The sequence below is a fragment of the Oncorhynchus keta genome, chromosome 27, assembly GCF_023373465.1.
Source record: "Oncorhynchus keta strain PuntledgeMale-10-30-2019 chromosome 27, Oket_V2, whole genome shotgun sequence".
In the NCBI taxonomy this organism is placed as follows: domain Eukaryota; kingdom Metazoa; phylum Chordata; class Actinopteri; order Salmoniformes; family Salmonidae; genus Oncorhynchus; species Oncorhynchus keta.
This window is the reverse complement of record NC_068447.1, coordinates 36,881,804-36,897,410: the sequence shown is the minus strand read 5'-3', so window position 1 is coordinate 36,897,410 and position 15,607 is coordinate 36,881,804. Positions and strand designations below refer to the sequence as shown.

The following is a 15,607-nucleotide window of genomic DNA, read 5'->3' as shown; positions in this document are numbered from 1 at the left end:
CGCTGTATGCTGGACACTTCTTTAAAGTCTACTGATTTAGCTGCTTAATGTCTGAGGAACAGAAAGGCCTATCTCACCTATCAAGATTATTGGTACATTGTGGTCTTCTGGGGAGAAGCAGTAGCTCAAAGAGATGTCTGATCAATATGCTCCCTTAGTATGGCGGGCAAGGCTAAGCCTAGCTTCAATGACCATTCTTAGGTGAGACATTCTCTTCTAATGCCCTTTTCATATTGGTGATGTCAATATGATCATAATTCAATCTCATACAACAAAAATTAGATTACAAGGAAAGTACAGGGACTGATTTTATTACCACAGCCTTTGTTCAGAATTCAGTCTGATAAAATAAAATCTTACAATTGACTCAGTTCCAAAACCTAGAACAAATCAGCAGTACATTTTTTTTTATTAAAAAAGGAATACAATGATGGATGTAAAAAAGAAAAAGCCAGCACAATGAAACCTGATCTGAAAAAAGTATCAAGAAGGTGTGTCCTTGGGTAGGCTTTCATACATTCTAGAGAAAAAGTACAGCTGTTGGACTCAGGAAGTAAGTAGTTCTTTTTGAGTCACTAAAGTAAATTAAACTCAGTTGAACTAATCTCATTAAAAACCTGTTTATTCAAAACTGCAGGATGTTTATGTGGGAAAAAAGTAGTAAGAACAAACTTAACAGCACAGTCCCATAACATAATATAACTGATCACCACTACAGTGTTTTATTCCATGTGCTGGTGTTTGTTGGTTGGTTTGAGACCCCAGGCTCCCTGTCCATACAGGCAGGATGGGTTTAGCTGTCAGAGGATGGGGAAAATAAAGGTCAATATAAAGTATTTGTATTGCTAGCGAAGGGGGCGTAGGGTTAGCTGCTGTCTGTGTCTCCATATAGTAGGCTGAGCTGGCATTTTTGTGCGTTAATGCAGCCTCCTGTGTTCAGATACCTGCTCTTTAATTACTATGCAACGCTCACCTGATGCATTCCCCTCCTCCTTACACATTCACTTTGTTTCTTTAGCATGAAAAGCTTCTGCATTATTCATCCAATGTGGTGACAGCAAGAAGTTACTATCCCTGAATGATATATTTAATAGGTTTGACAACAATAACAAATTGTTGCGAAATCATTGGAGACTCATTTTGGAATTTGTACATCAGCGTTAGCTGGAACCACTTTTTGAAACAGGCTAAATGTGAATACAGCATCTCAAACTAGGCCAGCCAGAACAGCTCAATACGTGTGTGCGGCATTTCCATTCAAAGCACATTATCAACAAGACACTCCTGCTTAAATGTCAAGTTAGGAATGAATACGCGGTGGGAGAGAAAAGGGCCAGGAATCAATCTTGAATACATTTCAAATCTGACTTGTATTATTAACTTGTGATGTTTTCCACTAAGACAGCAGATAGAAATCAAGCATCAGTAGAAAGCTGTTAACTCTCACTAAACACTCGCTCGCTTGCCCTCTCACTCACTCAGCTCTCGCCAAAAGGCCCTAAAACAGGGCAGTGGTAGGGAGCTCTCCTATGGCCTGTAAATGACCCACTGTATGCACCACTCAACCAGTGGAAGGCAGGGAGGGCAGTCTCTCTCAGACAGTGGCCACCCCCTAGTCTCAGTTTACTCCTGGGAATAATACTGCCCAATCATCTCAAGGAGAAAAATGTGTCTGTTTTCTTTTTACTAACGTCTCCGCAGCAAATCATTATGTTGGCACTGCAGGGTTGCCACAAATCAAGCACTGAGTAACTCCTCTTGACCAATTTTTTATTTGAAGAGCTGGATTGAAATAACTATTTGGTAGAGAAAGGTGAATAGCCAATGGACATTATTTGCAAAGGCTGAAATGGAAGAACACTTATGAGTGTGCCATTTGGTAACTGAATATAGGGTGCATGTGTGTAGGTAGGGTCAACTAGTAAACCATTCAGCTCATAGAACACAGAAACAAACACACACATCTTCCTTTACTAACGACTATGATGAAAAATTGTTGCTCACTCATTTGATTTTACATCAACACCTGTATTTGGGATGCGACACCTGAAAATTGAGGTCCTGAGAGTCCAAACTGACAGTTCATATGGGAGCTACGGTGGGTGACAAGGGAAAAGGGGCAGTCCTTCCTCCCACACTCACGCTCTGTTAAGAAAACAAGTGAGCGAGTCTGAATCAATCAATTTGCTGAAATCCAAACAATCCACTCGACCCAGTTCACCCTGCAAAAAAACAGACAAGAGAAAGGGAGGAGCAAGAGAGGGAGGAGGGTAGAGGAGATCAGTGGAAACAGGCCCGGTAACAGATGTAAGCACCCAGGGCCAGGGCAGTGCAGAGGCACATGTTGGCCAGCAGGGGGGTCCAGGCACCCTGAGCCTCAAGGCTGTCGTCTCCTGCTGCTGTTGCCTGGTCCTGGTTCAGCCCCTGTTGTGTTTCAGTCTCATGCAGCCGGTGTGGTTCCATCAGAGCTTTGGGATCTGGTTCTTTGCTTCCCACCTGGCAGCCAGGTTGATCAGCGGGGACGGTGGGAGACTGGGAGGTAGCACCATCACCACCACCCCTCCATCGCAGTTCAGTTTCTGGTGGGGCACTACCATAGGAGAGAGATATTCAGGGGGGCAACAACAGAGAGATAGGGGATATTAAATATTGCATATATGAAGTCTAGATTGCTAGAAATGACTAATTGAGCTGATCTTATTTACCTGCGAGTGTGGAAATTATTCTGCGCAACAACAATCTCTTCAGGAAAGAAGGAAGGTTCAACCGTGCCGTTGATTGGACCTTGGGGTCGGGAGTGGGGCGGGGGAGGGGTGAACTCTGGAGGAACGTCCTCTTCGTTGGAGAGCTCTTTCCACGACTCCTTAACGTAAACATTTAAGGATTGATGTGGGTATTATTTAAACATTCAAAGGCTTTACAGAGAAGAGAATAGCTATGACTTTTTACAGTACATTATGAGGGGAGACCTCTACATCTAGTTAGGGCTGCCCAAATCCAAACTATTCAAATAAACACGACCTAATTAGCCTTCTTCAATTTTTCATTAGAGGACAAGTATAACAGCATTCTATGGCCAACGAGGAGACCATATTTGGATGTGCTTGCATGATCTACTATAACACTTTGGTTCGTGGCAGCAACTAAAAGAGAAATTTAATTGACCTGCAACGATGTGTCTCCCATGATGCACTTGGCACCTTCAATAACAGCGAGGTAGGAAAATCTGAGTTGGTCAGCGGTCTGAATCAGGCCCATCCGATAGCGTCGCATCTCCAGCAGCACGTCACGAATACGCACAGTTGATGGGTCTTTGCGCATGGACATCTGCAATCAGAAATGTCACAGAAAGTTAGTTACAAAACAATAAATAATAACCTGGCATGAAGTTATGACTCTTCATAAAGTCAGAGAATGCACAACTCATTCTCAATACCACATTTGCACAATTTCCCCTTGTAGGAGGAATAAAGTTTGACATTTTTAATGGAATTCCCAGTCCAGTACTGACCAGTAAGAGGCAGGTGTCGACGAGACAGAAGGTTCCAGAGCGGCCGATGCCTGCGCTGCAGTGCACCACCACAGGCCCCTGGTCAGAGTTGAGGCACCCAGACTCCCGCACCTTAAACAGGAAGTTGAGGAAGGAGGCTGGAGATTCGGGCACCCCAAAGTCAGGCCAGGTGGTGTAGTGAAAATGTAGGATCTCTCTAGTTTCCAGAGTCTGTAAGAAGAACAAATAAAACAGAATAAGCATAAAATAGAACAGAGATATCGATTGCTGTATTGCCCTATCATAACAAGTATGAACAAGTAAAAATAAAATAAAAATGTAATGTTATAAATGACTTTGGAACGTGATAGTCTGGAGTTGCTTGTAGAAGGAAGTCATAAACCCGTTGCTTGTATACGGATGTCATAAACCCACCGAAGCTGCTTCTAAACACTTTATTAGGTACACCACCCCCATTCACAAAAATGGTCCACGTGGCCGTGAGCCTATATAAAGCAGGAGGCATCGGCGTCGAGGCATTCAGTTATTGTTCATTTGAACGTCAGAATGAGCAAAACGAGTGACCTAAGCGACTTTGAGCATAGTATGATCGTCAGGTCCCAGTATCGCAGAAATGTCCGGCTTCCAGAGCTTTTCACGCACGAGTATGTAGGGTTTACAGCCAGTCAGCGGCAGTCCTGTGGGCGAAAACAGCTTGTTGATGAGATATCGAAAGAGAAATGGCAAGAATCGTGCAAGCTAACAGGCGGGCCACAAAACAGGCAAATAACGATGCAGTACAACAATAGTGTGTAGAACAGCATCTCGGAACGTACAACACATCGATTCTTGTCACAGATGGGCTATTGCAGCAGACTAACACACAGGGTTCAACTCCTATCAGCTAAAAACAAGAAGTGTCTCCAGTGAGAATGCGATCACCAATACTGGACAATTGGGGGGGAGGGGGGGGGGGGCTGGTCCAATGAATCCCAGTTCCAGCTGCTTCATGCTGATGACAGGGTCAGTATTTGGCATAAGCAGCATGAGTCCATGACCCCATCGTACCTGTGTCAACGGTACAGGCTGGTGGCGGTGGTGTAATGGTGTGGGGAATGTTTTCCTGGCACACATTGGGTGCCTTGGGGGATGGGTGTAGCTAAGGGGCTAGGTGTACCTAATAATGTCCACTGAGTGTATATACACAAACACCACACCCCCAAGACATGCTAACCTATCACCATTACAATAACAGGGTAAGTTTTTGGGGGTAGGATATTTCTGCATCTGTAACTTTCTCATTTATTCAGGATTATCCGTTATCATGATAGTGTTTAGAAACATATTCTATTCCTTCTTACAATAAAAGTGACTCAAATGACACAGTACGTTATTTACCATTAATTTATGCTGGGAACAAAATCATCTGAAACACAACCAAAACAAACAGCAAATGCATCCAACAAATTTGTCACAAGCTTGATGTCATTGCGTGCTATGAATATGGGAACAAATACTTAACTTTTTACTACTTCAACACACATACAGTACCAGTCAAAAGTTGGGACACACCTATTCATTCAAGGGTTTTCTTTATTTTTTTTTTTACAATTCTCTACATTGAAGAATAATAGCGAAGAAATCAACACTATGAAATAACACATATGGAATCATGGAGTAACCAAAAATAGTGTTCAAGAAATCAAAATATATTTTAGATTTTACAAAGTACCAACGCTTTGCCTTGATGACAGCTGTGCACACTCTTGACATTCTCTCAACCAGCTTCACGAGGAAGGCTTTTCCAACAGTCTTGAAGGAGTTCCCATATATGCTGAGCACTTATTGGCTGCTTTTCCCAAATCACCTCAATTGGGTTGAGGTCAGGTGATTGATGGTGACTGATGCAGCCCTTCATCACTCTCCTTCTTTGTCAAATAGCCCTTACACAGCCTGGAGGTGTGTTTTGGATCATTGTCCTGTTGGAAAAAATGATAGTCCCAATAAGCGCAAACCAGATGGGATGGCATTTCGCTGCAGAATGCTGTGGTAGCCATGCTGGTTAAGTGTGCCTTGAATTCTAAATATATCACAGACAGTATCACCAGTAAAGCACCCCCACACCATCAAACCTCCTCCTCCATGCTTCACTGTGGGAACTACACATGCAGGGATCATCCGTTCACCTACTCTGTGTCTCACAAAGACACGAAGGTTGCAATTTGGACTCATCAGACCAAAGGACACCGGTCTAATGTCCATTGATTGTGATTCGTGGTCCAAGCAAGTCTCTTCTTATTATTGGTGTCCTTCAGTAGTGGTTGCTTTGCAGCAATTCGACCATGAAGGCCTGATTCACACAGTCTCCTCTGAAAGGTTGATGTTGAGATGTGTGTTACTTGAACTCTGAAGCATTTATTTGGGCTGCAATCTGAGGTGCAGTTACTTCTAATCAATGTATTCTCTGCAGCAGAGGTAACTCTGAGTCTTCCTTTCCTGTGGCGGTCCTCATGAGAGGCAGGTTCATCATAGCTTAATGGTTTTTGCGACTGCACTTGAAGAAACGTTCAAATTTCTTGAAGTTTTCCAGATTGACTAACCTTCATGTCTTAAAGTAAAATTACTTGGTCTTTTACCAAATAGTGCTTTCTTCAGTATACCACCCCCAACTTGTCAAAACACAACTTAATGGCTCAAACACATTAAGAAGGAAAGAAATTGCACAAATGAACTTTGAACAAGGCACAACTGTTAATTTAAATGTATTCCAGGTGACTACCTTAACTTCTCTAGGGCAGGGGGCACTATTTTCACCTCCAGATGAAAAGCGTGCCCAAAGTAAACTGCCTGCTACTCAGGCCCAGAAGCTAGGATCTGCATATAATTGGTAGATTTGGATAGAAAACACTCTTAACGTTTCCAAAACTGTTACAATAATGTCTGTGAGTGAGTATAACAGAACTGATTTGGCCGGCGAAAACCTGAGAAAAATCCGTCCAGGAAGTAGGGTTTTTATATTTTTGTAGTTTTCTATTCAATGCCATTACAGTATCCATTGACTTAGGACTCAAATTGCAGATCTTAGATGTCAACAGTCTTTAGAAATGTTTTCAGGCTTGTATTCTGAAAAATGAGGGAGTAAGACCAGTCTGAATGACTGGAACCTGAAGTGTCACAGAGCTTTTTCATGCTCAATCCCGAGAGTGCGCCTTTCTTGTTTGTTTACTTTTTATATTGAGGCTGTTATTGTCCGGTTGAAATATGATCAATTATTTAGGCTAAAAACAACCTGAGGATTGAATATATACATCGTTTTTCATGTTTCTATGAACTTTACGGATACAATTTGGATTTTTTTGGTCTGCCTTTTGTGACTGTGTTTGAGCCTGTGGATTACTGAAGAAAAGGTGCGAAAAAAACGTTTTTTGGAAATAAAGAGACTTTATCGAACAAAACAAACATTTATTGAGTAAATGAATGTCTTCTGAGTGCACCTATATGATTAATCATCAAAGGTAAGTGATTAATTTGATCTATATTTCTGACTTGTGTAACTCTTCTACTTGGTTGGTTACTGTTTCTAATGATTTGTCTGCTGAGCGATGTTCTCAAATAATCGCATGGTATGCTTTCGCCGTAAAGCCTTTTTGAAATCTGACACCGTGGTTGGATTCACAAGAAGTTCATCTTTAAACCTATGTTTAACACTTGTGTGTTTTCTGAATTTTTATAGTCAGTATTTCTGTTTTTGAATTTGACGCTCTGCAATTTCACTGGATGTTGGTCAGGTGGGACGCTACCGTCCCACGTTCCCTAGAGAGGTTAAGCAGCTGGTTGAGAGAATGCCAAGAGTGTGCAAAGCTGTCGTCAAGGCAAATGGTGGCTACTTTGAAGAAACCATTTTTTAAATTTGATTTGTTTAACACGTTTTTGGTTACTACATGATTCCATATGTGTTATTTCATAGTTTTGATGTCTTCACTATTATTCTACAATGTAGAATATAGTAAAAATAAAGAAAAACCCTGGAATGAGTACTGCATGTGTGTCCAAACCTTTGACTGGTACTGTAAGGGAATTTGTTCTAATACTTTTGCTCGCCTAAAATGGGGGAGGCATGCACAAAAAGTGCTGTAATTTCTAAACGGTTAACCAGATATGGATGAAAATACCCTCAAATTAAAGCTGAGAGTGTGCACTTTAACCTCATAGTCATTGTTTGATTTCAAATACAAATGTGTGAAAATAGCACTGTAACACGAAATGTAACCATTTGTTCAATGTTTGTTTTTATGTAAAAGTATTTAATTAAAAATGATAATAGGATGCTGTGTTGGGATCCACTGGTTCTATGGGTGGATAAATCTGAGAAGAACAGAAGAGGGCACAACGAGGAAGAGGAATCTTACCGACAGATTTTCCAGCTCCAGCTGACGGACAGTGTAGTAAGACTTAATGTCTTCTGAAACAAGTGTAAGCTTGAAATTTGTGTCTTCAAAGATTGCCTCCCTCTCCGCTCTAGGTGGCCAGTACTGTGCACACTTCACCTGAAAACAGAAGTGCATACATCTGATAGGGATATTTACATTGAATATGTACAGTACCAGTCAAAAGTTTAGACACCTACTCATTCAAGGGGTTTTCTTTATTTTTTCCTATTTTCTACATTGTAGAATAATAGTGAAGATGTCAAAACTATGAATTAACACATATGGAATCATGTAGTAACTAAAACAAGTGTTACATTTAAATATATTTGAGATTCTTCAAAGTAGCCACCTTTTGCCTTGGTGACAGCTTTACACACTCTTGGCATTCTCTCAACCAGCTTCACCTAGAATACATTTCCGTCAGTCTTGAAAGAGTTCCCACATATGCTGAACACTTGATGCCTGCTTTTCCTTCACTCTGCGGTCCAACTCATCCCAAACCATCTCAATTACGTTGAGGTGGGGTGATTGTGGAGGCCAGGTCATCTGATGCAGCACCCCATCTCTCTCCTTCTTTGTCAAATAGCCCTTACACAGCCTGGAGGTGTATTGGGTCATTGTCCTGTTGATCAACAAATTAAAGTCCTGCTAACCGCAAACCAGATGGGATGGCGTATCGCTGCAGAATGCTGTGGTAGCCATGCTGGTTAAGTGTGCCTTGAATTCTAAATAAATCATTGACCGTGTCACCAGCAAAGCACCCCGACACCATCACACCTCCAAACATGCAGAGATAATCCGTTCACCTACTCTGTGTTTCACAGACACGGCGGTTGGAACCAAAAATATCCAATTTGGACTCATCAGACCAAAGGACAGATTTCCACCGGTCTAAATGTCCATCTTATTGGTGTCCTTTAGTAGTGGTTTCTTCGCAGCAATTGGACCATGAAGGCCTGATTCACGCAGTCTCCTCTGAACAGTTGATGTTGATTGGTCTGAGGGCTGCAATTCCTGAGGCTGTTAACTCTAATGAACTTATCCTCTGCAGCAGAGGTAACTCTGGTGGTCCTCATGAGAGCTAGTTTCATCTTGATGGTTTTTGCGACTGCACTTGAAGTAACTTTCAAAATTATTGAAATGCATTCCAGGTGACTACCTCATGAAGCTGGTTGACAGAATGCCAAGAGTGTGCAAAGCTTTCATCAAGGCAAAGGGTGGCTCCTTTGAAGAATCTCAAATACAAAATATATATATTTTTGTTGGTTCCAACATGATTCCTTAGGTGTTATTTCATAGTTTTGATGTCTTTACTAGTATTCTAAAATGTAGAAAATAGTCAAAATAAAGAAAAGCCTGGAATGAGTGGGTGTGTCCAAACTTTTGACTGGTACTGTATAATATTGATATTTTGAGATAGGAAGAGGAAAGGCCCTTATGTGAACCACTTTTCATTGCCCCTCTGTCTTACTTAAACAGAGTAGCGCTCTCGAACTGGAGGCCCATAGTGGTTAATGAAGTTCAATATTCAAGGCAGATCATATGAATGAAATACTAATAATAATCATTGATATACTCACAGATCCTTTCTCAATGACACGGTTCAGCATCACCACTCCCATGGTTCCCTGCTCCCAAACCATCTCCCAGAAGTGGCCACATGTGTTTGGAAGGGGTCCCTTTAGAATAAGAAGAGGGGGAGGAGGTATTGTTAGAAATAGCCCCAAGTTATGCTGCAAGCACCTCTCATCCGTTCTTTTTACGTCAATCAGTAATAAATGTGACCGGCTACCAGTAGGAGCATGTCGGTGAAGATTCAAATGAAGTGTTACCCACTTTTGATATAGATATCATGACACTCAAGACAGAGTGACACTTTTACACAATCCTAAAATGAAACCTCATTGAGTGTACATGTTAGAAAATAACCCATGTGATGATAATATGATAAACCATTTATTCTTTATCAGCAAAACGGACAATACTGATAAACTGGTATGTATGTAAGTATGTAAACCTCAGTGCTTCAGCATGGACATTTGGTTAAAGAACTTCATGACTATGGAATGAGCGGAATCAGACCTCCAGGACTATTACAATGGACTAAATGGTCATTGGGACATTATAAGAAAATATATAAACCAGAGAGCATAGCCTACTGTGGGTGCGTTCATAAATTGTCTCTGAGTGCCAGAAAGCAAATTCAGAGCTTTGTCAGATTGTCCGTTGGTAAATTCAGAGCGTTTCGATCTCTGAGCGTTTAGAGCGCACACTGGATGCTCTGGCAGAGGAGTAGGGTTGATCCTAAAGTTAGCTAGCTTGTTAGCTACTTTCAGACATAAATGAGAGAACAGCTCACTATAACCATTTTAATTGCCTAGCAGAGCTGGTTAGGCTGTTTTCATGTTATCCATAGAGTTGGTGACTGTAACTGTGCTGCTGGCAACAATTGAAGTAAGCTTTTTTTGCCAATGTTTACTGACTCCGGCCATATTCAACAGGTATTGAGTGTTCGTAAATTCATCAGTTATTCTGCGCTCTGGTACACTCAGACGAGAGTGTATAGATATCCAGAGTGAATTTACAAATGCGCCCTATATCAATTGTATACATGTTTATGAACTGTACCCCTCCCCCACACCAGGTCACACAGGATGCCCGGCTTGCTTTTGAAGGGTTTGCTAGATGTTGTTTATTGTCATATATGGATGTTTGTTGTCACTGTACTGTTGTTGTCTTTATAAATTAGAAGTTGGACATTCTGAACCAGGTAAAATTGCTGTGATCTCTTGACATAAAGACAACAATTTATTCCCACAACCTTCTAGCCCAGAGTACAAACCTGAGTAAGAATGTAGCTTCTCTGTGCCTCGTCTACAGAAATTAGGCTGGCGTTAATGTAGTCGTTCACACCCAGTTGCAGGCGGATTCGGCTGTGGTCAACTGCAGAGAATGAAAGAACTTTGATGAAAAGAAATCCCTTTTGACTTTGCAATTTGTAATATCCTACGGGACTTCTGTTTAGAGATTCAGTTCTCAAGAGACATTTGTACAGTACATCCAACAGGTCTATCTGTGACTGAAACACAGCAGTGTTTATTTCTAATCCATTCAACTAAACAGGAAATACTATCTCTTTCTTCTAATCTAAATCAAAAGATAGAGTTGGAATGGGACTAAAGTAAACAACCAAGATTTAAAATACTTCAAGTCTAGTGTATGGTTGTTTCACTTTACCTCAAACCAGGAAACAAGAACATATGGACACCCTGGTTGACATGTGACTGGTCTGTCCCATAGGGTTTAGGTTTGGTTTTTGCATCTTTGTGAAAAGAGGAAACCACAACAGCTTTGCTGTGTCGAGTTACCATGAAGGAAGATTAAAAATATATACTTTAAAAGCTTGTTCTGTTGAACTGCTTCTGAGGAATATGACCTTGAAAGATCCATCTGTTGCCATACATGAGATGTGTCAAAGACTACAGCTTAACACGGTTCGGCCACAGTATATAGCACCTAAATACAAAAACAGTGTTGATTTTGAAGAGAAAATTGTGCAGGTATCAAAAGCTGTCCTGCATAATGCATCAACTTTATTATAAACTGTACTTTTATCAAATGTGTCAGTCTGTTATTATTGTGTTATTGGCATGTTTTTATCCTATGTTATGCTTCTGTAGAGATTCAATTTCCTTGGTGTCCACATCACCAACAAACTAACATGGTCCAAGCACAACAAGACAGTCGTGAAGAGGGCACGACAAAACCCATTCCCCCGCGGGAGACTGAAAATATTTGGCGTGGGTCCTCAGATCCTCAAAAGGTTCTACAGCTGCACCATCAAGAGCATCCCGACTGGTTGCATCACTGCCTGGTATGGCAACTGCTCATCCTCCGACTGCAAGGCACTACAGAGGGTAGTGCGTACAGCCCAGTACATCACTGGGGACATGCTTCCTGCCATCCAGGACCTCTCTATATATTTTACTGCTGCCCTTGAATTACTTTTATTTCTTATTCTTATTTTTTTTACTGCATTGTTGGTTAGGGGCTCGTACGTAAGCATTTCACTGTAAGGTCCTGTTTTATTCAGCGCATGTGACTAATACAATTTTATTTTATTTGTATCTAGGAACGAAGAATCTCAGCAGCTCAATCCTCATTCCTCTATATGGAGTCAAGAGTACAAAACTTACATGGGCTGACATCTCTGTAGCGATTCCGAGTTTTGTTTTCAGGTAATTTGGCAAGTTTGCAGGGCAGCTCACTTGATTGCTGACGGATTTCCTGAGAGCAAAAACAACAATACATTCAAACTTTATTTCTTAACTTGGGAGATATCTTTGTTTTGGGAGGCAAATGGTTGTTCCTATGGATGCACTCTCACTGGTATTCTCCCCAAAAAGTGTTCTGTTTATTACAACTAGTTTAAACTCTAGCTGGGTCTTAATGAGCATGTACTACTGTGCAGATGTATGGTGTGTCTGGATGATTCTGTGTTTCTTGATGTTCAAATACCATTTTCTAAAACGAAGGTTGTTCTTTACAACACAATAACAGGATACTTGTGGTATCTACTCTTAGTATGACATCTAAATGATATTTCCCTGAACCAAATGTTTGTCTGCAGTTACACAAATTATGCTGACACTATAATAGATAATTGTCATCCACCACATTATTCTCAAATATGACACATCTTGGCCACACAGTCACGCGTAGGCAATGTCTGTAATGCAGAGTATTTTAATAGTTAATAGATGTGTTAGTTGGATAAATGTGATTGAAATTGTGGTGTGCCCCTTTTTGTAGTAACATTCATGATGTCTGAACTGTGGCATGGAGTAAGTAGGGGAATCTGTCTACATTTAACTATCGATGACTCCGTCAATGACTGCCAATGTAACAACACTAATATTCTACAAGGTTTCAAACACGTGCAGGTAAACGTTACAAATGTGACAACCTGCGTTACATGGCCTACTCGATTTTACAACTGTATCATTCGAAACAGTGGGGCTTGCTAGGACAGCACCGAGGAGATTGGTCATTAAAAAAAATCGGAACAAGGTAATCTAGTTAGCTGGCTATGGTATCAAAATTGGTACATACTACATCTGAAATAATACTTTATAACCACGACACACGTGTAATAAAGTCGTTGTAAACCGACAATGTTACCATCTAGCCGACTAGGCACAGAACATGAAACTTCAAAGCCACCTTGATTTGCCAAGACGATCCTAACGTTACCTGGTAAATGGCGTTCCAACTCCCGGGTTCATCGATTGTCCGAAACTCGGCTTCCATTGCCTTGCTACAGCCGACTCTTTTCCCGACGACCAATCGATATCTATTTGTAAAGGTTAGGCAAATTGGACAGACGTTGTCCAACAAAGTGGACAACTCTTTCTATACTGTTTTTTATTTTCAGTTGCTACATAGATTACTGTTACTATTTTCTCTCTCGGCCTGGTTTTACCGGAAACACGCCGTTACGCTCCTCCTTATCAAGACTGTCCTTGGGTGGTTCTAATCCCCGCCTTCATTTCTTGATATTGGCCAATCGAGTAACGTATTTTACGGAAGTGTCAGGAACGAGGCCAACCAGTCCAGTCCAAATAACGGGGGTGAGGCCCCAAAAACCTATGGGTTAATCTTACTTGTTTTATTTTTTCAGGAATTTTCACAAACAAATAGGAACATTTTGCGTACAAGAAATAAACACTTGTTCTAATAAACAGACCCAGCAACTAGAAAATGCATAATTCATAATAGAAAATATTAGTTTACTTAAATAAACAAAACTAAGACTCAAAGTGGTCTAATCAGGGATCAGAGTACAAAAGTTAATTTAAAGACGTAGTGCTTGTTTAGATTGAACTAATTTCAAAGATATCTTGATCAATGTAGCCTAACCTCATTCAAAAAGATTACAAACAAAGAGGTAGTTTTTAAGAAACTACTATATTTAGCATAATAATCTAATTATTGTACATGCATTAATCATGTATGTCCTCCATTAGCAAACCAAATCTGACATTATTATAAGTTAAAGTGGGTATAATAAGATCATTATAATGTAATTCAGTATTGAAATGCATTCCAAAAGGTTTTAGTGAGTTGACGTGAAAAAATATGTTCTGCCATTTCAATAGAGTTACAAATAACACAATGATTAAAGTCAAAGTTAAAACTCTGTCTTAAGAAATCATTACATGTGTAAATGTCATTCACTGTTTTGAGATGAACTTATTGAGCTTTAGGTGATAAAGGAAAATAACAGTATGTGGTCCTTATTCTGACTAAATCCTAATAAAATCTTGTAAAATACAGTGCATTTGGAAAATGTTCAGACCCCTTGACTTTTTCCACATTTTGTTATGTCCCCCCTAATCAAGCTACACACAATACCCCATAATGACAAAGCAAAACAGGTTTTTAGAAATGTTTGCAAGTTCATAAAATATAAAACACTGAAATATCACATTCACATACAGTATCAGTCAAAATGACATTCCTACTCATTCAAGAGTTTTTCTTTAATTTGACTATTTTACTGTTGTAGAATAATAGTGAAGACATCATAATGATGAAATAACTAATGTGGAATCATGTAGTAACCAAAAAAGTTGTAAACAAATCAAAATATATTTTATATTTGAGATTCTTCAAAGTAGCCACCCTTTGCCTTGATGACATCTTTGCACACTCTTGCAATTCTCTCAACCAGCTTCACCTGGAATGCTTTTCCAACAGTCTTGAAGGAGTTCCCACATATGCTGAGCACTTGTTGCCTGCTTTTCCTTCACTCTGCAGTCCAACTCATCCCAAACCATCTCAACTGAGTTGAGGTCGGGTGATTGTGGTGGCCAGGTCATCTGATGCAGCACTCCATCACTCTCTTTCTTGGTCAAATAGCCCTTACACAGCCTGGAGGTGTGTTGGGTCATTGTCCTGTTGAAAAACAAATTATAGTCCCACTAAGTGCAAACCAGATGGGATGGCGTATCACTGCAGAATGCTGTGGTAGCCATGCTGGTTAAGTGTGCCTAGAATTCTAAATAAAATCACAGACAGTGTCACCAGAAAAGCACCATCACACCACCTGCTCCGTGCGCCACAGTGGGAACCATCTGTTCACCTACTCTGCATTTCATAAAGACACGGCGGGTGGAACCAAAAATCTAAAATTTGGACTTAGCAGACCAACTTTCCACTGGTCTAATGTCCATTGTAAGTGTTTCTTGGCCCAAGCAAGTCTATTCCTCTTATTGGTGTCCTTTCATAGTGGTTTCTTTGCAGCAATTTGACCATGAAGGCCTGATTCACGCAGTCTCCTCTAAACAGTTGATGTTGAGACGTGTCTGTTATTTGAACTGTGAAGCATTTATTTTGCTGGTAACTCTTGCTTGTAACTCGAAATAACTTATCCTCTGCAGCATAGATAACTCTGGGTCTTCCATTCCTGTGGTGGTCCTCATGAGAGCCAGTTTCAACATAGAGCTTTATGGTTTTTGTGACTGCACTTAAAGAAACTTTTCAAATTTCTTGACATTTTTTGGATTGGACCTTCATTGAACCTTCATATCTTAAAGTAATGATGGACTGTCATTTCTCTTTGCTTACTTGAGCTGTTATTGCAATAATTTGGACTTGGTCTTTTACCAAATAGGGCTATCTTTTG

General features: G+C 40.5%; 1 protein-coding gene across 1 annotated transcript; it reads right to left on the bottom strand.

Annotated features, from left to right (window-relative positions):
• Positions 1–295: 295 nt before the first annotated feature.
• LOC118359926 (tyrosine-protein phosphatase non-receptor type 1-like) lies at positions 296–13,424 on the bottom strand. The gene is made up of 9 exons (XM_035738856.2): positions 13,174–13,424; positions 12,117–12,207; positions 10,763–10,863; positions 9,501–9,599; positions 7,900–8,037; positions 3,512–3,721; positions 3,166–3,327; positions 2,706–2,863; positions 296–2,590 (listed from the first exon to the last, which is right to left on the bottom strand). Exons 1-9 carry the CDS (start codon positions 13,228–13,230, stop codon positions 2,281–2,283), a joined length of 1,326 nt encoding a protein of 441 aa, XP_035594749.1. The 5' UTR covers positions 13,231–13,424; the 3' UTR covers positions 296–2,280.
• Positions 13,425–15,607: the final 2,183 nt, after the last annotated feature.